General features: G+C 46.2%; 1 protein-coding gene across 2 annotated transcripts in view; it reads left to right on the top strand.

The window, feature by feature from the left end:
* Positions 1-22,503, top strand: part of FECH (ferrochelatase) — a 148,740-nt gene that overhangs the window by 120,168 nt on the left and 6,069 nt on the right. For both annotated transcript variants that reach the window (XM_069220028.1, XM_069220020.1), the window contains exons 7-10: positions 954-1,052; positions 4,338-4,445; positions 5,733-5,897; positions 11,298-11,357. In XM_069220028.1, coding sequence (XP_069076129.1) covers positions 954-1,052; positions 4,338-4,445; positions 5,733-5,897; positions 11,298-11,357 — 432 coding nt within the window. The remainder of the gene's footprint in view (positions 1-953; positions 1,053-4,337; positions 4,446-5,732; positions 5,898-11,297; positions 11,358-22,503) is intronic.

Here is a 22,503-nt window from a genome sequence, read left to right as displayed (position 1 = left end):
GAAAAGCAACAAAAAAAAAAGTTTTTTAAAGGTCTCCAGTAGCTGCCGATTGCTGTTGAGAGCTGCACTACAACAAAAGCGTTTTTGCGTTACAATTTCTATTTTGCGCCCAGCAACTTAGACTGACTAATAAAAAAAAGTGAAAATGGCTCCCTGGCGTTCTGTCAGTGTGTTACAATGGGTATGCCTTCATCATAGTGGGAGCCGGTGCATACGTCCTAATGTATGCACTTACATTAAGAATGAGTGACTGCCAACAACAGCTGCGTAATACTGCTTTTTTTTTTTTTTTTTTTAACACCAATGCTGTACAACTTCGAGGAAAGGCATTGCCGAAACCTGTAGGTCCCATAGGCAAGAACTATTGACTTTACTGTTGCTTATATTTCTCTAGCTGTGTTTAAGATTCTGGCTTGATATTGCACTGAATTGTATTTACATTGTATAGTAAAGGAATATACACAATCTGCTCCGGGAAAAGCCAACGATGCAATGCACCTGCTAACACCCCAACACTCACTAACCCGGAAACTCTGATCATCTCGAATCTGTGCTTCAAATGACTCAGACCTGAAGGCAGATCATTGAGGTCCTAGGCTAAGGTGCGCCCTACCGCCAAATCTGAGAGACGAACCCAACTAGATGCGGTTCAGATAACACCTGAAAATAGACTCTCTAACGTGCCTGCAACTGCATTTCTGCAGCCAGGAGATTTTGATTGAGAAAAATTGGAAAGGTCTTACGTCAAAATTCAGACTCTCACAGCAAATTTTTCACTTCATCTTCCAGGTGCGGGAGTAATGGAAGGAGACATGTGTGTCTCTCCATAAAATATCCACATAGATAAATAAAGCATCAAATACCTAGATGCCTGAACTAGAGCATTCCTCCATTTGTTTTTGTTTGGAAAACCTTTATTTCTCTTTTAATTCACATATTTGTTTTACTTTTAGTGTTTTGCGGACCATATCCAGAAGGAATTGCTGATGTTCCCTGCTGAGAAGAGGGGCGATGTTGTCATTCTTTTCTCTGCTCATTCCTTGCCAATGTCTGTAAGTTATGACTCCACTTTTAAAAGTAAAGCTGAAATATTCCTACCAAACCTTAGAAAGCTTTGCCATGACTAGATCTGTTTGCTTACCTACTGAATAGTAAGAGCATGATTGGGTGAGTGGGTGTTTTTTCACTGGAAAGTTAGATATTTATTTCACAATATCTTTACTGAAGTGTTTTAACCTTTCATGTGTTTTAAATGGGTTGGGGTAAATGGGTGAAAATACTGACTCTGTCAGATGGAGACTTTGAGAAAACTTGAGCCGTTTTCATGAATTCTGATAATTATTCCAAGGCGGAAACTTGCACGGTTCAAAATACTACTCTGCAACGCCTGAGCGCTGTTCGAGTGATTTTAGGTATTTCAGAAAATAACAAAGGGAGGTTCCATCATGTCAATGCGCTTTTATGTTGTTACAACTGCTGTCAATAAAGTATCATACTTTATTAAGAAAATTATAAAGCATTCACTGTTTGGTGATGATGGTGGTCAATCAAATAGTTACATTAAACAACATAAATTATATTGTAAAGTAACAACGAAATAATTTGAATTAATTACGGTTTCTCAACTGGCTACCCCCATCTCAACCCAAATAGACCAGGAGTCCACACAGTCTGTGCATTGTACTACATTAGTGTTTTTTTGGGGTACTTTATAGCATATATAAGAGCAATTCAGAGTTCACAAAACCAGAATATATTTAAGATTGCGAGTGCTTAGTATGTGTAGATTTCAGTTTCATTAGACTGTCTAGTTTTTTTAAGTTCCAGTGCTTTTGAAACTCTTTTATCTCGAACCCCTTTTAACAATTTTTAATCCATACTCCTTTTTCCCTTCGTTGTTCGCATTTGACCTATATAAACATTTGTAATCTTTGAGAGGATTCCAAAACTATATTTAGCCGAAGCTGAATCAGCCTGAGCCCTTGCATATTTACATAGGGAAATGTATTTAAATACATATGAGCAGCAGAACTAATGTCAGTAGAATTCTGTACAGAAGTACTGTAATTTTATGAAAAAGTGCTTGTACTCGGTCGGGAAAACTTTAGGCACTATATTTTTTGCAGACAAATAATAACTTTAGAGATTTGAAAGTAAGCACAAAGGTGAAGAAAGGAGTGTTCAGACCTTTGACATTCTTCGTAAAATTCTGTTTAGTAGATCAAGGCACTCAGTTAACAGTTGCTGTTAAATTGGAGGTTTATTCTGAGTAGAGTATAGCGGTACAGTAGAATATTCATGAGGATCTTATCCTCGAGAAACAAATAAGTTGCTTATTTGCATAACTGTTCTAATTGATACAAGATGTTTTGAGCAAACATTAACCCACCGCCGTATTACTGTTGAGGGATATGGTTTAGTCCCTGGAAAATTAAATTTTCCTATACCAGATTTCAGGTTATTTTAGGGCAGAGTAACCAATGAACCAATACACATGTGTGAATCTTAGTGGTTGCTTTCATATATCTAACTTCTGCTTGTTGTAAGTCATTCTATGCTCACAGAGGATAGCTCCCTAAAATATGTGATGCAAAAGGCTTACCAATAGCCTTTGTTCACAGCTACGTTGGACCCCTTATCTTTCTTTATTTATGATCAGTATCCTGGTGAAACACACAAAGAACCCTCTGCTGAATGAGAACCTTCTACTGTGTGCACCATAACTTGTATTTCTAAGGCTTCTTTGCCTCAAAGCAATATTTAACTGAGACACCATGTGATCATAACAATTTATTTTTGGTTGCTAAGGATAGCTTGCTTCCTACAGAACACCGGTTACATCAGTCATCCTTACTTCCCTTCATTCCTACTTGTTGACTTGCTAGTCATCTTCCTGGTGAACATACCTTTCATCAAGTGACACTTATCCTATGAGCCTACAGGATAACCTAGCAGTGCCACATAAATGTGAGATTTTAACTCTTCTGAATTCGGGTCAAAATTCAAGGGCCTGGGACTCCTCTTACGGGTTAGATGGAGTTGGGGGTAGGTTTCTACTACTAAATATCTACTCTGGGAACACCTCGAATGAAGACTTTCAAGCGACCACGAATGCAACTCCTTAGTCCTAAACTCCCTCATGAATTGCCTCACACAGAGCTTTCAGCCCGCCACCACCCCAACATTCGGTGATCGCAAGCATCGCTGGCACTAGAATGGTCCCTTAGTGAAAGCATTCACCACATTCACTAAGACAAACTCGAGTTGAATTGCAAAGTCCAGGGCATGTTAATCCATCATCTACGCTGAAAGCATGTTTAGCCCAAAACGAAACTAAGGCAAATCCAGCTGCAGCCTAATTCCATGCAGCTCCCAAATACAGAAATCCATACTGCGTGCCTTCTACTCGCTGCATATTTGCATCTTTTTTACAAACGTTTCCCAAACTGAAGTCACATGTGCAGATCGAGTAGGAAAGGTCTTTGGAATGTTTGTAAATATAAACAAAATTTTGACTTTTTGAGTGTTTTGACGTTCCAAATGGTCAGTCCCTCTCATCGTCCACTTTCCCACTTCCTACCCAAATTAATATTGTGGAGAAGTCTGACCAGTGGTTGATTTTTAGAAGGAATAAATCCAACATACTGTTGGACATTTCTGCATCTTCTGATTCAGTGAAATTCATGTTTTTGATTAAACATCAAGTAGCCAAGATTTGATTTGTTCCTCATAGAGTTCATCAAGACTGACTCCGGGTTTGGGGATAACAACCGTGCATTTCACATGTTTGTGATTCTTAGAGATGCAGTTGCAAGACGCTTTGCAATCTGGCCCCATAGTTGTTAGGCAGGTATCAACATATCTAAAAACAAAGTTTCTCTATGTGCTTACTTCTATGGGAGGTAGGTTTGTTTAACCCCACACAACGTGACTTATGCTGATAAACTTTAACCCTGTGACTGCTGGCACTATTGGTGCAAAATAATATAAACTTTTCCACTCTGAAATATCCACAGTCTCCTGTTTGTGCTCCGAAATTATTTATTTTTTTGGTTCCATATTTAGTGGCATTTTCATTGCAGATGTGGTTCTGGAGGGCAGAAGAGCACTTTCAATGGAGCATCAAGATGTAAACCAAACTTACGTGGTTACATGTAGGAGTGGGTATATTTCCATAATTCATTAACATGCATATGTTCACAGGTTAGGCATGGCATCCCCTGAAGAATAGAGCACAGAGTGAGATTTTTTTTTTTTTAAATAGTAACCTCTGCAGTTCTTCCAAATCATTAGGTAAAAAAATACTTTTTAAAATCTCTCTTTACTTTGTGCTACAGGTAGTGAATCGCGGGGATCCTTATCCGCAGGAAGTGGGTGCAACCGTTCAAAGAGTTATGGAGAAACTTGGCAATTCCAACCCTTATAGGCTCGTCTGGCAATCCAAGGTATGTCATGTACTAATACAAATATGTTTTCGTATGAATAAATTAATGTGCAATGATCATGTTGCATGTGTATTGATGCTTAAGATCCTCGGACTTGGTGCCTGTTTTTTAGAAACTCAAGTGAAGCATCATCAAATGCAGGATCGCTGCAAGCCATATTTAGTTCTGCTTCGGATTAAAGCTTTACCACTACAAACCTTTGTAGGGCCCATCAGAAGTCTGTCTTCAAGATACATGACCAGTCTTGGAAACAGTAAGGTCTCCTGGATAAACCTGCGCTTCATCCCACTTGACCTGTCTCCACCTCGGTAAAGATCCTCACAGAAAAACCACAACACAATATAGGAGCTAATAGTTTAGTCTGAGACTGTGTCTGTTGTCCACTGTAAGGGAAAAAGTCTACAACCCCACAAAATAAGAAGTGAACATTAGATATTACTGAAGTGGTTTGTACTGTGGTCTTAGATGTCCATTTAACCCGACTCACACAAGGGGTGGCGCAACAATAGAGGTCTTCGTCCAAGGTGGAGGTAAAAAACGGGAGCAGAAGATGCTTACATGCCGGGGCACAGGAACCCTACGGTAATCAGTTCTCTTTTCCAAGACCTACAGAAAGCCCCACCATCAAAGCTAGTGCAATGCTGATTTTCTTCAGACATCCTAAAATACATATACTCTTCACCTCCATCTCCTCTTTCTAACTACCACCATAAAGCCTAGGTCTTAGGCTTTCTTTCATTGCAGGTTATATGTAAAGCATGTTTGTTTGTATGATTTGTTGTAATTACTCCACTTATTTTTTATTATATCAGAACTACATTCAGATTAAAGCACCTGTCTAGTTTTGAAAAACTTGAGTATTAAACGACTTTTAAATATAGTCATAAACCGTATGCAAAAAAATATAATCGACAAAGTAAGGAAACGTACCTATTCTAGCAGAGAAGTGAGACAGTGAGGTGTGACATTTATGGTAAGTTGTAGTAAAGTACTGAATTTATTGCCAGAATATGAAATATGTGACCCATGAGAAAAGAGCCTGTTCAGGTGAAATCCCTAGCAGTCACTAGATAACCATTTTGACGAATGTTATCTAGTATTTGGGTTTCAGTTTCTTTGAAACACGCTGCCACATTAATTGAATTGTTTTTTAATTCTAGATACACGTTTTACAGGTAAAGCCAGAAGCTTTTTTGTTTTTTTTGTTGCACGGCAGTCATAATTTTGATGATATGATATTTTAATGGTTTCTAACTGCAGATTTATTTTACATTCACTACATTTTAGGTCGGTCCAATGGCCTGGTTGGGGCCACAGACAGATGAAACCATTAAAGGGCTCTGCGAGAGGGGAAAGAAGAACATTTTATTAGTTCCTATCGCTTTTACCAGTGACCACATTGAGACGCTTTATGAACTGGATATTGAATATGCTCAAGTTTTAGCACATGAGGTAATTTTTTTATTAACAAACCTGTAGTAGATCGATGTTTACTGATGTATAGTCTTATCATGAATCCCCAAAACCATTGTGCACCTCTGGCCTCTTACTGTACAACTTAACTCGAATTTCAAGCCTGCCTTCTAGCTTCATAACATCAAAGTCTCAAATTTGAACTACTCTGGGTCATGAATGCAATACTACGGAGCGTGTAACAAATTCCATGGATCTCGTTAGGTGGGAGCACGCCATGCTTGTTCCTTTCTTCACGCTATTCAAATTGCACCTGGCTCAGGATGGTGGTTTAGTTGCACATACCATAACATGAAAAGGACCACAGTAGTTTTACTCTTTTTCAGTGGCAGTTTCTCAAGTGAGCCGCCTGGCATTAGTACAAAACATTATTTACCCTTACAATGGGATCCTATTAACTCAAAGATGGCATCCTGGATACAATGCTGAAAACATTGTACCCTTATCATTTTCATGTACCTTTCTGGACATCCCTGGAACACTCCTGCCACTACTGATTAAAAAATAACTAATAATAATCAGCTGTCGGCCCAGCAATATACATACCGAGGCCTGTTATTTTCTCGCCTTATGCCATTAGGTGTTTGGTGTAATGTTCCGCTTTGTATGGAGTTCAGTGGATGAGCAGTTGTATCTCCGTGACCTACAGGTTGCATGCAGAACTCTACATAAGCTGCATCATTAATCACCTAAGCTATTTTGTTAGTACTGGGCCATGATACACTCCAAATTTAACAAAGAGTGCCCCATAGAATTGCAATTTTATTTTATAGACAAACCAGGTGAAGTCTTTCCTAATGGAATGGGGCTCTGTGCCACCTGGTCAATCAATTTAGTACGTTTTACCTGATATCAGTAAGATAACTCAGCTTGATCAGCCTTCTTGTTAGGGCGGTAGCCTAGCCATTGTCTCCAAACTCCAAATTACTATGTATATATATTTTTTTTGCTGTGCTCTCAATGATAAATGCTAGTATCTCACCCTCTTGTACCATGTGCTTTTGCAGGCCTGCTCCCAATTTTGCTGCCTCTTTATGCTACCAATTGCTCTTATATCCTCGAAGCCCCAGTCTTTAGCAATTAGGGGATTTTCATTTTTGAGATGGGGACAGACAGAGTGAAGTATATAACTTGGTGGAATCCTGTGATGTTATTGGTCTTACTTAGGTGTGGTCCGACACCAATCTCTAAATTGGCCACATATTCAGTCAGATTTTTCAGACTTCTTATAATCTTAGGGTCCTGCCTAAAGTATTCCTGCCTTGACTGACTACTCTTTTATTTGTAGTGTTCCTTTGTAGGAAAGTGGATTATTAGTAGGAGGGGGTATGCACCTTCAGTTAGTAATAATACCACAATTAATAATAAGGTCCAGTCAGACCTCAATAAAAGAGTTCTTGCTCAACTCTTGGTAGATTGGAAATGAGCAGTCAGGCTTAACTTAGAAGATTGGTAAGTGTAAAACATTTAATATCACCAAAACAGTAAATAAGTAAAGGACACAACACAATAAAACCCAACATCAATTTAGAAAAGTAGAGAATATTTGTATCTTTAAAATGACAAAATGACACTAAAACAACAAAATTCCAATGTAGGGGACCAAAAATATGACTTTTTAAAGAATAAATGAAAAAAGTGCATTCTTTCTCCAAAAACCATAAAGTGCCAGCCATAGCTATCTGGTTGTGCTGGACCAGGACAAGTCAAATTGTTAGGCCGACTGCGATAGAGCGCATGACGGATAGGTTAAGCGGTAGGTCCCGGTCAAGATTTTACCTTTGCACTTAGCCACTTTTTTTGGAGCATTTTCTCTCGGCATCGACCAATCTGGTTCCTGGATCCGGATTTGAAAATGGTGGCCTGCTGCAGCGGAATGCCTTGATGATCTCCTGAAAGTCTTTGTCCTCAACCAACATAGATGGCTTGGCGCTCCGGAGCTTTCAACAGGACAAACCAGCACAGTCAGCCAGAGTTGTGGTTCGACGTCGGTGGCTTGACTCTCGATGTAGAGTTGGTCTTCTTCTGGAGCTTTTTCACAAAAGTTGGCAAAACTTTCCAATTCTTCCTGATCTTCTTCTGAAAAGTTATTTCAGTGTTCAGAAGCTCTGATTTACCTCTTGAGTGGTTTGGGGCTCCAACTCCCACAGTGCACTTGGTCAGTCCAGGAAAATCCAGGTGAAGCTGATCAGCTGGAGTTTTCCTCTTAGTGGATGTTGCAGTTGGCTTCTTCCAGCACTTTCTACCTGTTGCTGCTCAGGGATTCCACTCCTTATCCTTGAAGACAGGCAAAGTCCTTCTTATGTGGAGCCTATAAAGTGCAGCAGGTGCAGTCCTTCTGAGTGCAGTCCTCTGTTGTGCAGTCCAAAGGTCCAGCAGGGCAGTCCTTCTTCAGATGTTTCAGGCAGGACTCTGAGGGCTCTTGCAGATATCCCATTTTATTCCCCTTCCTGGGCTGGCAAGGAGAAGGGGCACCTCAACCAATGGGGATCATAAGTGTGGCATATTTTAGTCCCAGAATGCTTAATTCCTCAAGAATCTAAATGGAAAGTCTCTCTTTGGAGTGCTGGTCTGACTAACCCAACCCACAGGTATGGCTAACGTTTCCCTACACTGCTTAAGGCCCCTCTCTAATCTAATTAGGGTGACTCCCATCTAACTAGGGATCAAGGAAGTAGGAGCTGGATTGGGTCTTTTGACATTTTTGTTTCTACCTTTGAAGTTCAATTTATCTCCCCATCCCTCTTTCTGTCCTGGCTTCTCCAGGGCACATATCTCCTCCCACCAAATGGTTGTATCGTTTCAGCCTCAGGCCTTTTCACACATACTTAGGGAGCAGATTGGCTCAGGCTGTAAACAGGTTTACCAATCAGAGGAGACTGCTATAAGGCTGTTTTTGGTAATTTCAGGACAGTAAGTTCTAAAACTACTTTCTTGCAATAGTTATGATAAATCCAACCTTGGCAAGTTATTGGATTTATTGTAACTATTATTTTGTAACTTGGAATCATGTTGTTTGTTAACTCCAAGCAAGAGTTATTTTATTAAAGTGTAATAAAGTCTACCCATGTTTGCCTATAGCCAATTGGTCTAGCGGCACTACAATCAGGAAAAACTATTTTTGCTGCTTTCCCCACCAGGACATATAAAACACATTTTATTTTATTTTGTCCCTGCTTTTTATAAAAATGCACCCTATTTTGGGCCCCGAGGGCAGACCTTAGTGGTGACTTAAATGTAATTAAAAAAAGGTAGTTTTGGGCATAGTTTTATATTAAAACCAGCCTGCCAGACTGGTCTGGCTTCAAAATGACACTGGAAACCACAGCAGTGCACATTTAAGTGCTTTAAGTCCACTGGAGTCTCCAAAACGACATGCCCTACCATATACTAGGGACTTAGAGGTAGGTTGTTTTGGCCAGTTAGAATGATACCAGGCACCATGTACATTTTAAGAACAGCACTGACTCTGGGCCTGGTTAGCAGCACTGTTATTCAGTAACCACCAGTATCAGTCAAAAAAACGGGGGTAATCAGGGCAAAAGGGATGACTTTACTACATGCTTGTAAAAGCTGCTCTGACATTACTTTGAAACCCCTTTCTCTGCTATTCCAGATGTTGGTCTAAAGTCACCAACACCAACCTTCATCTTGCTCTGGGCTCTGCACTTGTGATCTCTTTTTAACCGTTGTATGCAGAAAGGTCTTTTTTTGGAGTAACTGACTTTGCCCGTTAACCGATTAACTCTTTAAAATTAAATAAGTAGGAATACTCGAATACCCCCCGATAAAACAATCAGCTTCAGTCTCTAAATGTGACTATGTAAAATACATTAAAAATATGGAATACCGGAAGAAAGAGTTACAAAGTGGCCCTTATTCAAAAAACATTAAGAAACAGGTTTTAAAATAGTTCAAGAACTTGAACATCTTGATGGCCGAATATCGTCAGTTCCGGACTTTTTCTGCCAAGCTGAATCCAAATGCTTTTCCTGCAGCTCCTCGGAATGGGAGTCGAAAATTTGGATTTTTGGATCCTTGAAGTCTTTGCCTCTGGCAGCTTAGGCCTTTGCACTGCAAATATTGCCGTTTGGCCCACTATGTCACGCTTTCACGCATTATGGGAGCTGGCAAAAATGGCTGTCATCTATCTCCTCGACGAAAGAAAAAAGCCCCTTTACAGTCAGGTCAATAACGTTTTTAGGTTGAATTGTTAAACTCGCTGCTTCAGTACGCTGTAAAAATAGATGGACAGCACCACCATGTGGTAGATTATCATGTCTATATGCTACCTTCGTGAAATAAGTGACGGTGCCGAGCACCGGAAAACACCAGTACAGATTAAGCACTGTTCAGAATGAAACTGGAGCACACCTTTGCTAGCCGTCCCTTTTATCGCCATTAGAGCTGAGAGTCCATTCAGCTCACAGTTCTGCCCTAAACATGTTCTCCCATTGCTTCCCTAAACATGTCTCTTCGTTCAGCCCATACGAACCACTCATGTGTGGAGCACCTACTGCTAACGTGTGTGTGGCGTGCAGGTACAGATTGCAGCCCTGACAAGCCCCTGTAGAGCCCACTTACTGTTTAATCCTTCCAGGGTCGACAAAGCCTTTACCAGTACCTTTAAGTTGGTTGCTGTTTGTAACCGTAGAGCGACTGGGCCCGAGCTGAGGTAGGCTGTGCTGTTTAAAACCATATATTAGCATGATTAATTATTCATGCAGCGTAGAAGGGAACGCCTATTTATTTTGCCTAAGTAACTGGATGTGTTAAGAAGCAGACTGTAGTGTAGTGAGCCACAAATTCTGCATAATATAACTGGATTATTCCAAAATGTGAAATGTTGCTGCTAGACAGTCCTTTCCTTCTGGCAGATGTGATGAAGCACTCTGGGACTTGTAGTGTTCAATGTTCCCAGTCAATCCAGTGCTCTTAAAGTTGCGGGGGAGTTTGCCATGGCCATTGTCAAATCCTCAAGTAAATTTCAGACCATTTTTGAAAATCTCTGCATGCACATTCATGCTTTTTAGTACGAATGGAAAAGGTATAAATATTCTCATCGGATTATGAGAATGCAAGTATCCTGATATACAGAACCTACAGACCTAGAGATTGGTGTGGCAAATTATAGATCGCGTAAATAAAATACCCACATTATTGATTTTAAGTCCTGTTAATTAATAAAGATGGACTGTAATCTAAAACATGGCAGTGTTCGCCACTGGCCTATTTGCACACACACATTGTGAAGATTTGTTTATATTGTGCTTAACCTTTGTATTGCATTCCTTCTTGTAGAATTCCGTGATACGTTAGTAACTTTCCTTTGCCTAGACACTATAATGAACATTATTTTTTATGTCTGTTTTGTTGCAGTGTGGGGTTGAAAACATCAGAAGAGCGGAGTCTTTAAATGGAAATCCATTGTTCTCGAAGGTATTGCTAAAAGAAATTATTATAACTCAATGGAAGCCAGTGGGTATTTTTTAAACCCATTTTATTGAAGTTTTTTAAAATGTATTGCATATCCACACAAAAAATACAAACCACTGTTCCAAGAGGCCTTTTCTCCACCTCCCTTCACGCACCCTGTAGGTCGCCCCACATTCACATCACAAATATATTTTAAATCGGTCATATTTATCCCGCCTCCCCGATCATGTGGGCCAGGCGGCTCTCCATGTCTAGGCTCTGCGGGCTGATTGATGCCATCTCACCACCATAGTGCTGCCTCCATTTTCTCCATAATTGACGTATTTTGTGAGGCAGCCCCTAGTTTCATAGATCAGTCTTTCCATAGTTAGGCACTGGTCCATCCCCCTGTACCATTTCTCAAGGAGTGTGGGTTCTGTGTCTGTCCAGTGTTGGGTAATATCTCGTTTTGCTACCACCAGTCCCACCCTCAATAGTGCCCATTTACATCTATTGGAGTCTAATTCTTCAGTCAGACGTAAAATAATTAAGCCCGAGTGGCAGTCCAAGGACCGAGTAGAGGAAGCAAAGTACCCAATCCGCCTTGATCTTCAAGCATCTCTATACCGTGTGCATCAGGTTTCCCTCCTTCATGGAGCATCGTAGGCAAGACTCGTTAAGCACTGCTCCCATCCTCTACACCATATGTCCCTCATAGTATGCTCTGAAGAAGGATTTCCACTGGGTTGAGCGGAGCCTGGCTGCAAAAGCTGGTCTTTGCGAAGCCCCCTTAGCTTCCCTCCATTTTTCTACTTCCAGGGGCCCCAAATCATGATTCAGTGCCTCACGTAGCATCTCTAGGAAGTCATCAGCGCTATTTTTCAGTGTACAGTATATCTTGGTAATTCTATGGTCTCCCAACTCTCCCAGTAGGAGTTTAGCTTCTAAGGGTTTGAAGTTGGGGAGGGTTTTCATCTTTACTATGTAGGGCATAGGGGCATGGTGCAATTGGAGGTAACGGAAAAACAGAGAGGTGCAGTTGATATTCCTCCTGCAGTTGCTGGTAAGATTTGTGTATTGTCCCATGCATTACATTCCCCAGGATGGAGGTCCCAATGAGGACCCTTTTGCGAAAACCTTCTAATGTTGCCACCGTACTTAATGTTTGCCCTTCTCAGAGAGGTGTTTCCCTAGTCTCTCGCCTTTCCCACGTCAGTTGTTTCAGCGTTTCTCAAGGTCTCCAGTACTTGCCTGTAGCTGGTGTAAGTGTCGGGTCTGCCTGTCCCTCCCTTCCCTTGCCTGTATCACAGGTGCGTTACTGAAACACCACTCAGCATCCATTTTACAGAGGCAAGCGCAGGGTCATTCTATGTTTTATATCTCCATTCATTTGTAATGAGCCAATGGGATGCTCTATAATATGATTCTGTATCCAAAGCTGCTATGCACCCAGTGGGTTAATTTTTACTTTATGCCAACTTTTTACAAATCATGTTTTCAAAGAATAAACCTGATTAGTACAGAGAGGTACTTTGAAAAAAGTTGCTTTTATGTTAATACTTTAGTAACGCGCTTAAAGTTTCACAAACTGCTCCAGAGAGATGCGAAAGTGCTGAGCCCTGACTAACCGGAACACTTGCACCAGTTTCTGTTTTTCTGTGCCTCTTCAACAAAGTCCAGAGTTCTCTCCTGTGTCTCACAGACACATTTCTTAGCGATTCACAGCAACTGGTTCAAATGTCTTCTCAAAGTACTTCAGGTTTCAAACCTTGCAGACAGTGCAGCAAGGAGATGGCCATTCAGATGCTCCTGACTACTGTACCCAGTGTCTGGTTTTGAGACATGCTGCCACGCCCTATGGCTCTTGTGCCTCCTTGCACCCGAAGCCATCAGAGAAAGGGAGACTCCCAAATGGGCTCCCTCTCTCAAAGTTTCGTACCATTCTAGGGAGCGTTCTTCTAATATATCTTTCCACAAAAACATTTTAAAAAGTGCCTCAAGTAGCAAAAGTTATTTTCTTCGTCAAGGAAGTAGTCCCTTCCCAGCACCATTTTGAGTCTTGACGTATTTCTTTAATACTAGACCCTTTTTCAATGTAGGTGCAAGATTAGAGTTCCCTAGTCCTTCAGCCAACCCTGTGCAGGTAAATGCCTTCTAGCTAGCTATGCTGTCGCTTTTTAGGACAGCTCAGCAACCCTCTGGACTACTCCCTAGGGGATAGAGGGGGGTCAGTTTCTGCAGGATTGTGTATTGTACGCCACCTCCCAACAGCACGTCCACCACCTAAGGCAAGGTCAGAAACCGCGAACGTGCCACCCCTTTTGTTTGGGCCATTCTTTGATGCTAATCTTCCAGCTGCTGTCTCTGGTTCATGTGACACTGACTCTAGTGCCAACCAAATGGTGTTTGTAGGTGTAAACATTATCCATGTGGGAATGGAGAAGTCAGGGTAAATTGTAATGCTGAACTTTTATGAGCTTCTTCACAGAGCTCTAAGGTTCACACACTTGGTGGAGATTTTCGGTTCAGATTCAGAGTCTGCTGTGGAAGATGGAAATAGTGGCTGCACAGAGGCTGATGGCTTAGAAGCTGAACTCCTGTCACCTTACAGCCCTGATATTGGCATTTACCTGGACTTGCAAAATGAAAGTGTCCTAGATACATCAGCAGAAGGTGACCTTTTGGTGACCTTTCCCACCTCTGTGGGCAAGTTTTGGAGGAGGTCTCTTCTTTCTTTTTTTTTCTTTATTATAAAGAAATTTTTATTGGTTTTGCAAAAAAAAAAAAAAAACAGTAATACATACATGTAACTAGGCGCCAACGGGCACCGAACATTGGTCAATCCCAAGTCCTAGACAACACATTGAACGAGTAGATTGTGTACCTCCCTGTTGGAGCGTTTCGTGAATGATTTAACCCATCAGGAGAGGGGAGGAGAGGGGTTCGTTCCGGCTCTCTCCAGTGTTGAGCCAGTCAATCATGCAGAAAGGTTGATTGTTGAGGCCTCCCACTTCCCCCACACCTTATTATATTTATGCGGGCATCCTCTAGCCTCGTATACGAGTTTTTCACGCTGTGCACACCAATCCACTCCTCGTCTCCACTTAGTCAGCTACGGGTCGGAGACCTGCCCTATGCAGTTTAGCGGGTGTAAGGTAGGCCGCATGGAGATAGTAGGTTTGTATTAGTCGGAGACGAGTCGTCATCGTTATTGTGCGTAGAGCTGCCAATGCTTCGTTCCAGTCCACCTCTTCCATAGGACCCACCCATCCCTCCCATCTCTGACGCAGGCCCCCCCAGGGAACAGGCAGTGATAGTAATTAATGTACGATATATCTGGGAGACGCCTCCCCTACCCAGGTTCCCCATCAGTGCTCTCGCCTCCATAGGGCTATATTCAGGTATGCTGTCCCCTGTTTGGACTTCTGTCAGTAGGGCGTGACTGATCTGGAGGTATTTATGGAATTGCGTTTTGTTTAGTGAAAAGCTTTTCTGGAGGTCTTCAAAGGAACGCATGTGTGAGCCCTCCCATACGTCACCTAGTGTAGAGATACCTATGCTGTCCCATTTCTGGAATCCCTCCAGGCCCGCCACTTCTCTTAAGTGCGTCCCCTGCCATAGTGGGGTCTGCTGGGTGAGGCGCCCCCACCACCCCGTCACCTTTTGGGCCGTCCGCCAACCCTGCAATACCACCCCGGTCACTTCCGGGGTCCCACGCGAGATCGGCCCACCATATAGGGCATTAAAGATCTTTGAATAACTCATTGTCTGGAGTTCTAGCCGGTACGCCGGGTCTGTCCATCCACCCCCCATCCAGTCATTAATCACGAGTAGTTGCATTGCTAGATGATAATAATGGATGTTGGACATTCCTAGTCCCCCTTCATAAACGTCTCTCTGGCAGGTTTTAAGCGCCAACTGGGGACGGGTGCCATTCCATAAAAATTGGCGTGCCTGTGAGTCCATCTCTCTGAACCATCTCATGGGAATAGGGTGAGGGAAATTCTGGAGGAGATAGAGGAGTCTGGGGAGAACCATCATCTTATAAAGTGCGATTCTCCCAAGTAGATTAAGGGGGAGGTCCCTCCATCGCTGGAGGTCATTTTTTATTTTCTTGGTTAATGGTGTGATGTTATGTTCCCATGTTAGCTCAGGGAGCATGGAGACATGCACACCCAAGTATTTAAAGCTATTTCTCCGTACTGGAATGTTTTGCTGCCAGTCCACACAGTCTCGAGACTGGTGGAGGGGAACCAGTAAGGATTTACTAGGATTTAGGATCAGTCCTGAGGCTTCCGAGAAGAGACCAAGGATTTGTAAAATGCGGGGGCCACTTTTAGCCGGATTAGAGATGTACAGCAGGACGTCGTCCGCGTATAATGCTACCCGGTCCTCTGGACAAACAGGCCAGGGCCAACCCTCTATCAACGGGTCTTCCCGAAGCAACTTCGCCAGAGGCTCTATTATTAGTGCAAAAAGCAGGGGGGATAATGGGCACCCCTGTTGGGTGCCACGGCCAATGGGGAATGGGTCGGAGACTACCCCGTTCACTTGGACACGGGCTTTCGGGTTAGAGTAAAGTAGCCTCACCAGGCCCCGGAATCTGGGTCCGAGTCCGTTTCTTTGTAGGACGTGTTCGAGGTAGGACCAGTCTACTGTGTCAAAGGCTTTCTCGAAATCGAGTAAAAGCAAAGCCAGGGGGGTGTGAGACAGGGTCCTGTGGTGCGCCAAGGCTAGGTGTAACCGCCTAATGCAGTGCCTAGTGCTACGGGCAGGCATGAAGCCACATTGGTCAGGGTGTACCAATGTGGGCATTACGTCTCTTAGCCTTGAGGCAAGGATTGAGGCTAGCACTTTGACTTCGGTGTTCAGGAGTGAAATGGGTCGGTATGCCGAGCAGTATTGCGATGGAGGTTGGGTCTTGGGATCACTACTATTGTAGCTAGATCGATCTCAGGAGGGAAGTGAACCTTCCGTTCAGCTTCTTCATACATATTGAGCATGTGTGGAGCCAAAATATCACTGCACTTCCTGTATACCTATGCCGGGAAACCATCAGGCCCTGGGGTCTTGCCTGATGCCAGGCTAGCGATCGCGCTGGTTATTTCTGTGAGGCTGATTGCCTCATCCATCCTACTCCTGGCTGTCTGGGATACTCTAGAAAGAGTTAAGTCGTTCAGGAGGGGGGATTCCCTTTCAATACTGGGATGAGGGTGTTCTGCGTATAGGTGTGTATAATAAGAGGCGAAGCTCTGTACAATCTCAACAGGTGTTGTAGCAAGAGCGTCCGAGTCATCCCTAATCTCAGGTATAATTCTATTAGCCAAGGGGCGAGTGGCCAGCCAATGCAAAAGTTTCCCATTCTTGTCTCCCCAGCCATATATACGGGTGGCTGATGCTCTCCATAGGTGTTTTGCTGATTCTAGCACTAAGTGCCTAATTTCCTCTCGGAGCCTAGTGAGTTGCCTCAAAGTAGAGGCCGAGGCTAAATTCGTTTGTTGGCGCTCCAGGTTTAGTGCTTCAGCTTCCAGCTCAGATACTCGAGAGTCTCGAGCACGTTCACATGAACGAAGGAGATACCTGGCATGTCCTCTTAGTGTGGCTTTGCAAGCGGCCCATATTATACCTGGGGACCGAACCGTTCCCAAGTTCAGCTCAAAATATTGAGCAAGGTGGTCTCTAATTTCAAGGGTATATTCATTGTCTTGTAAGAACCATGCGTTCAGACGCCACATCGGGCGTCTGGCGGGGTCTGTCCCACCCAGCCGGACTCGCACAGGTGTGTGATCTGAGACCCCCCGAGGCAGTATCTCCGCCCCCGTGACACCGGTGATGTCTAGAGCGGGCATAAAGACTAAGTCAATTCTGGAATGTGTCCCGTGGGCGGCTGATGTATGTGTGTACTGACGTTCATTGGGGTGCCATGTTCTCCATACCTCACATAGGCCCAGACCCTCGGCCCATCCGTTAAGACTCGTGGCCCGAGAGGACCTGCCAGTAGTAATGTCACCGGATACATCCAGTCTAGGGTCCAGAACAGCATTGAAGTCCCCCCCTATCAACGTGGTTCCCTGGGGGAGTCCCGCTACCACCTGGCGGAGTAAGAGTAGGAAGGCATCGAATCCCGCTTGGGGGGCGTATGCACATACAAGGTTCAGCGGTGAACCGTGAAGCACCCCTGAGGCAACCACGAACCTGCCCTGTGGGTCAGACAGCGTAGATGTAATCACCATAGGTAGTGAGCGATTGAGTAGGATGGCCACTCCTCTGGAGCCCCTGGAGAAGCCCGCGTGGTAAACCCTATCGAATCCTCCTCGTGTGAGCATAGGGCACTTAGTTCCCAGGAGGTGGGTTTCCTGCAGTAAGACCACCGAGGGGGAGTATCTACGGAGGGTATTGAATACTGCGGATCTCTTGATCTTATCTAACAGCCCGTTCACATTCCAGGAGATGATTTGTGTCAGTGAGGACCAGACGTGGGCTGCGTGGGTGCTGTATCTTGTTGGGTGTCTGTCAGTGGACACAGGGATGACCGTTTAAAACATAACAGTGAAATATTAAAACCGTAGAAAATGGCTGTCAAAATGTTGCTATCTAATCCCAACTCGAACTTCTCACCCCCCAACCGCCCCCCTCCCCATACTCCCACCCTGGAAGCATCTGTCGCCCAAGTACCCAACCAAAACGTAGCAGCCAGTGAGACTGCCATAGGAGTGGAGTGGTGGACCCCTCCATTCAGTAGGATCATTTGCAATCGTCAATAAGAAGTCATCGTCAAGTCATACCTGGCGAACCCAAGGGAGCCGACGGGCCACCAAGAGAAGCACCCCGGAAGGCCCCTCAGGGCGACCCGGTGACATCGGTCTCCTCATGCGTCATGACGAGAGCTCCATGTAACATTTCAGCCAAGCACCGGGGACTGGCTCAGGCGCCCGCCATCCTTGGTCTGCACCTGGTCCTGCACCTCCAGGGACTCAACGGCAGCCCCCTCCATCTGGGAGCTAGGGTCTCCAGCCACCTCCCCGCCTATGGGAACGGCTAGGTCCCCCCGCCTCCCTTTCCGAGATCTGGTGCGTCTCCGGCTCCTCCGTGGTCCCTCCACAGGGGAGGGTCCGTCCCGGGGGGGCTCCCCCCCCCTTGTTTCAGGGGTCCCCTTCGGGCTCCAATGCCCTCTTCTGTCAGCCAGTCCCATGCCTCCTCCGGAGATTCAAAGAAATGCGCCCTACCAGCCATAATGACTTTAAGCCACGCAGGGAAGAGGAGCATGTACGAGAGTTGCATTGCTCTAAGTTTCTGTTTGACTTGCTCGTACGACCGGCGGCAGGCCTGGACCTCTCGGGTGTAATCTGGGAATATTAAGATCTTGTGGTTCTCCCATTGAAGATCTTCTGAGCGTCTCGCCTCTTAAAGGATATTGTCCCATCTTTGAAGTTGAAGAAGCGTGCGATCATCGGGCGCTTCGGGCCACCCGGGGGGGGAGGGGGGCGGTGCAAGGGCTCTGTGGGCGCGTTCAACTGCAAACCTGGTCTGGTATCCAGGTCTTGATCCAGCGCTCCAAGAATTCCGCAGCTTTTTCTTCCTCTGCACCCTCTGGGAATCCGACAAAGCGTAGTTTGTTGCGTCTCGACCGATTTTCTGCATCTTCTGCACGACGGTGCAGTTCGCTTGTTCGAGTCTGTAACTGGGCCACTTTTGTCTTAAGATCAGCTAGTTCGTCTTCAGTTTGGGAGACCCGACCTTCCACTTCAGTAATTCGGCTCACTGCATTTCTGAGGTCTTGTCTGATAAGGCCCATATCCTCTCGCACTTCCCCGATTCTGGTCTCCACGGCTGATTGCGATGACTGGATTGCTTGGAGGATGGCACTCACTCCGTCTAGCGCTGGGCCTCCGCTGGCGGTTTCCCCTTCTCTCCTGGGGCCCGCCGGCATCTTGAACTGGTCGATCTTTTGTTGGGAGGCCGGGGGATGCTTGTTCGCCCTGTCCTTCCCCATTTTGTCTCAGGAAGTTGGGGGTGGCTTATGTTGACTCTCAGAGCTGCCTCACCTAGCTTCCAGCACCCAAACCGCCCCAACAGGGGGCCGCCCCGGAGGAGGTCCACCAGCAGGGTCTCAACAGTGCATGCGGGCGAGCACCACTCCAGTCCCCTCCCTAGGGTCTGGTAGTCACCGGTCCAATTCACTCCGTCAGATCACGCCGTCGGATGACCGCTCGGTCCCGTTTCAGTCCTCGCCCTGCTCTCCTAGGTCACCAGGCGATCTCAGGGCTTTTGTTTCCCGGTGTCCCAGCTCACCCCCAGGAGGTCTCCCTGGCTGGGGTCAGCTGGTGTGCACCGCATGTGCTGCATCCCTGAAGTGCAGCCGGGGGTACGGAGAGGTCTCCCTGCACCAGTCAGGATTGTAGATCAATTCTTCTATGTGATCAGCTGCATTGATATTCAACAGGGGAAGCTTGGGCTGTCCAGCCGCCCGGCCTGTTATTTTGCTTGAGTCTTATCTCCTCTTAGAGTTGGGTTGGAGCTCTGCCTTTCTTTTGAGGGGGAGGGGAGGCCCCAACTCCTCGATCCCGGTGTCGCTTTGCCTCCCAGGGCCGTTCCCCGGAGACCAGTGGACCTCCGGGGCCCCCCCGCCTGGCCCCAAGCGCACGGAGACAACGGCCGGGAACACAAACGCCCCGCACGGCGCTCCTCTGCTCACTTCGGGCAGAGGGGTCCTCTCCCCACCCCAGTCCGTCTCACCTCCTCCCGGACCTCCGCGTACCTGCACAGCGGGGTCCGGGTCTTCGGGAGCCTCTCCTTCGCCGTCCGCTCCACAGCCTCGTCTCGGCCCTCAGGGGTCCGGGCCCCGAGGTGCAGCACCCAGAGCGGCCACGTCAGCGGGCGAGCCCCTCACTCTGGGCCCGGCGAGGCGCCGCAGCCACGGCCGCCATCCTGATCTTCTCCGATCCGGCCAAGCCTGGCGGGGGAGTCCTCCTCCCGTCCCAATCTGTCTCCTCCTCTTCCCGGACCTCCGCTCGCCTGCACAGCGGGGTCCGGGCCGCCACGGGTCTTCCTTCGCCGTCCACACCACAGTCCTGCAAGGGTCTAGGTCTCGGGGCGCAGCACCGGCGCCCCCGGCTCCGCTCACAGCATTCAGAGCGGCCGCATCAGCGGACCAGCCCCCCACTTCGGGTCCGGCGGGGCGCTGCAGCTCCGGCCGCCATCTTAGTTTTCGGATCCGCTCGCGGCTGGCGTCTACGGCTCGGATATTCCCGATGCTCGATTTTCAAGGGGATCCATGGGGTCCAGGAGCCCATAGGCGCCCCCAGGGCAGCGCCACATGTCCGGACAACGGCAGCTTCATGGGGCGGATGACGGAGGGGTCCAGAGCACTCTCAGAGTGCGACTGCCATCTTGACGCCCGAAGCCACGCCCGGTCTCTTCTTTCTTAACAGTTGATCCAAAGGTGGTGATGCCTTAGAACTGATTTTACCTTCTGTGAAAGTGAAGTTTAGGATTTTGACGAAAGTCTTGCAGTTCTCTGCAGGTTCTTTTTTCAGTGGAGCTCTGCAGGACCCTATACTAGCTGCATGGGAGAAAACCTTTTGCCAGATGCCATAGGACTGCTCTGGGTGATTTTCACATTTTATCAGCCTATCTGTCACTGTAGAGACATAGGGGGTCATTCCGACCCCGGCGGGCGGCGGAAGCCGCCCGCCTGGTGGGAACCGCCAGAACACCGCACCGCGGTCATTCTGACTTTCCCGCTGGGCCGGCGGGCGACCGCCGGCCCAGCGGGAAAGCCCCTTCAACAATGAAGCCGGCTCCGAATGGAGCCGGTGGAGTTGAAGGGGTGCGACGGGTGCAGTGGCACCCGTCGCGATTTTCAGTGTCTGCTAGGCAGACACTGAAAATCATTATGGGGCCCTGTTAGGGGGCCCCTGCACTGCCCATGCCTGTGGCATGGGCAGTGCAGGGGCCCCCAGGGGCCCCACGACACCCGTTCCCGCCATCCAGTTCCTGGCGGTTTTTACCGCCAGGACCAGGATGGCGGGAAGGGGGTCGGAATCCCCATGGCGGTGCTGCGAGCAGCGCCGCCATGGAGGATTCTTTGGGGCAGGGGTAAACCGGCGGGAAACCACTGGTTGCCCTTTTCTGACCGCTGCTTTACCGCCACGGTCAGAATTGCCCATGAAGCACCGCCAGCCTGTTGGCGGTGCTTCCGCGGCACTCTGCCCTGGCGGTTTTTAACCGCCAGGGTCAGAATGACCGCCATAGTCTTCTAAACAGAACCCAGATGCCTTCTGTATGGCTCCCCCAGATAGAGAATCCAAGGACCTAAATGTCTTGGGTCACAAACTTTTTTCCTTTGGCACTTTGGCTGTCTGCACGGCTAATGCTATCTGCTTCATAGGATGATTTGTCCTTGCATTATAGTAACTGACAAAACTTACAGTTGTTAGCCTGCCGGTACAAGAAGATGTTCTTTACTCTTGTGAGTGATGGCCTAGATGCATCAAAAACAAATCTTTAAGTTGTCATTCCATGGACACAACTGTTAAATTGCTTCAGCATGCTTGGATGCATTCTTTTGTATTTTTGGGAGATGTCCAGGCTACACTCAAAGACATTCCCTTTGATAATCAGCGGTTATTCAGGGAGAATGCTAACTCCTCCATGGAACATTTCAAGAACAATAGGGCTACAATACCAGCAATAGTAAAAGGTCTGTGGTTATTGCCGGGCCATGGAGTCCTGACAGTGGCAACTGTCCTAGCTTCTCATAACACTTCACCACATTTACAGCTCCTTTTAAGGCAGTAGTGGATCTAGCAACAGCAGGTCCAGTCTCTCTTTGTTTTTTTACTTTGCAGGCTCTCATGTCATAATCAGTGGTGGGCATACTCCCACATTATCACTCAGTGGGGGGGCAATAACAATGGACCACTGGATGCTGCAGATGATCTGGCATGCCTTTGACCTTCCCTTCCTTTCCTTTGCACCAGATCAGCCCCTTTTCTTCCGAGCATGCTTACCAGCTCAGAGCTCGACACTAAAGACGACGGTCCTACCTTCCTGAAAAAAGGGGCAGTCGTAATGGTGCATTAATACAAGAGAGGCACTAGATTCTGCTTCCTTTAGCAAGAAGGACGATTACCTGTGGCCTGTTCTGGATAGCCACCTCATGAGTCTG

This window comes from Pleurodeles waltl, chromosome 1_1 (assembly GCF_031143425.1).
Source record: "Pleurodeles waltl isolate 20211129_DDA chromosome 1_1, aPleWal1.hap1.20221129, whole genome shotgun sequence".
NCBI classification, from domain to species: Eukaryota; Metazoa; Chordata; class Amphibia; order Caudata; family Salamandridae; genus Pleurodeles; species Pleurodeles waltl.
Note: the sequence above shows the minus strand (reverse complement) of the source record. Positions and strands in the feature narration are given on the sequence as shown.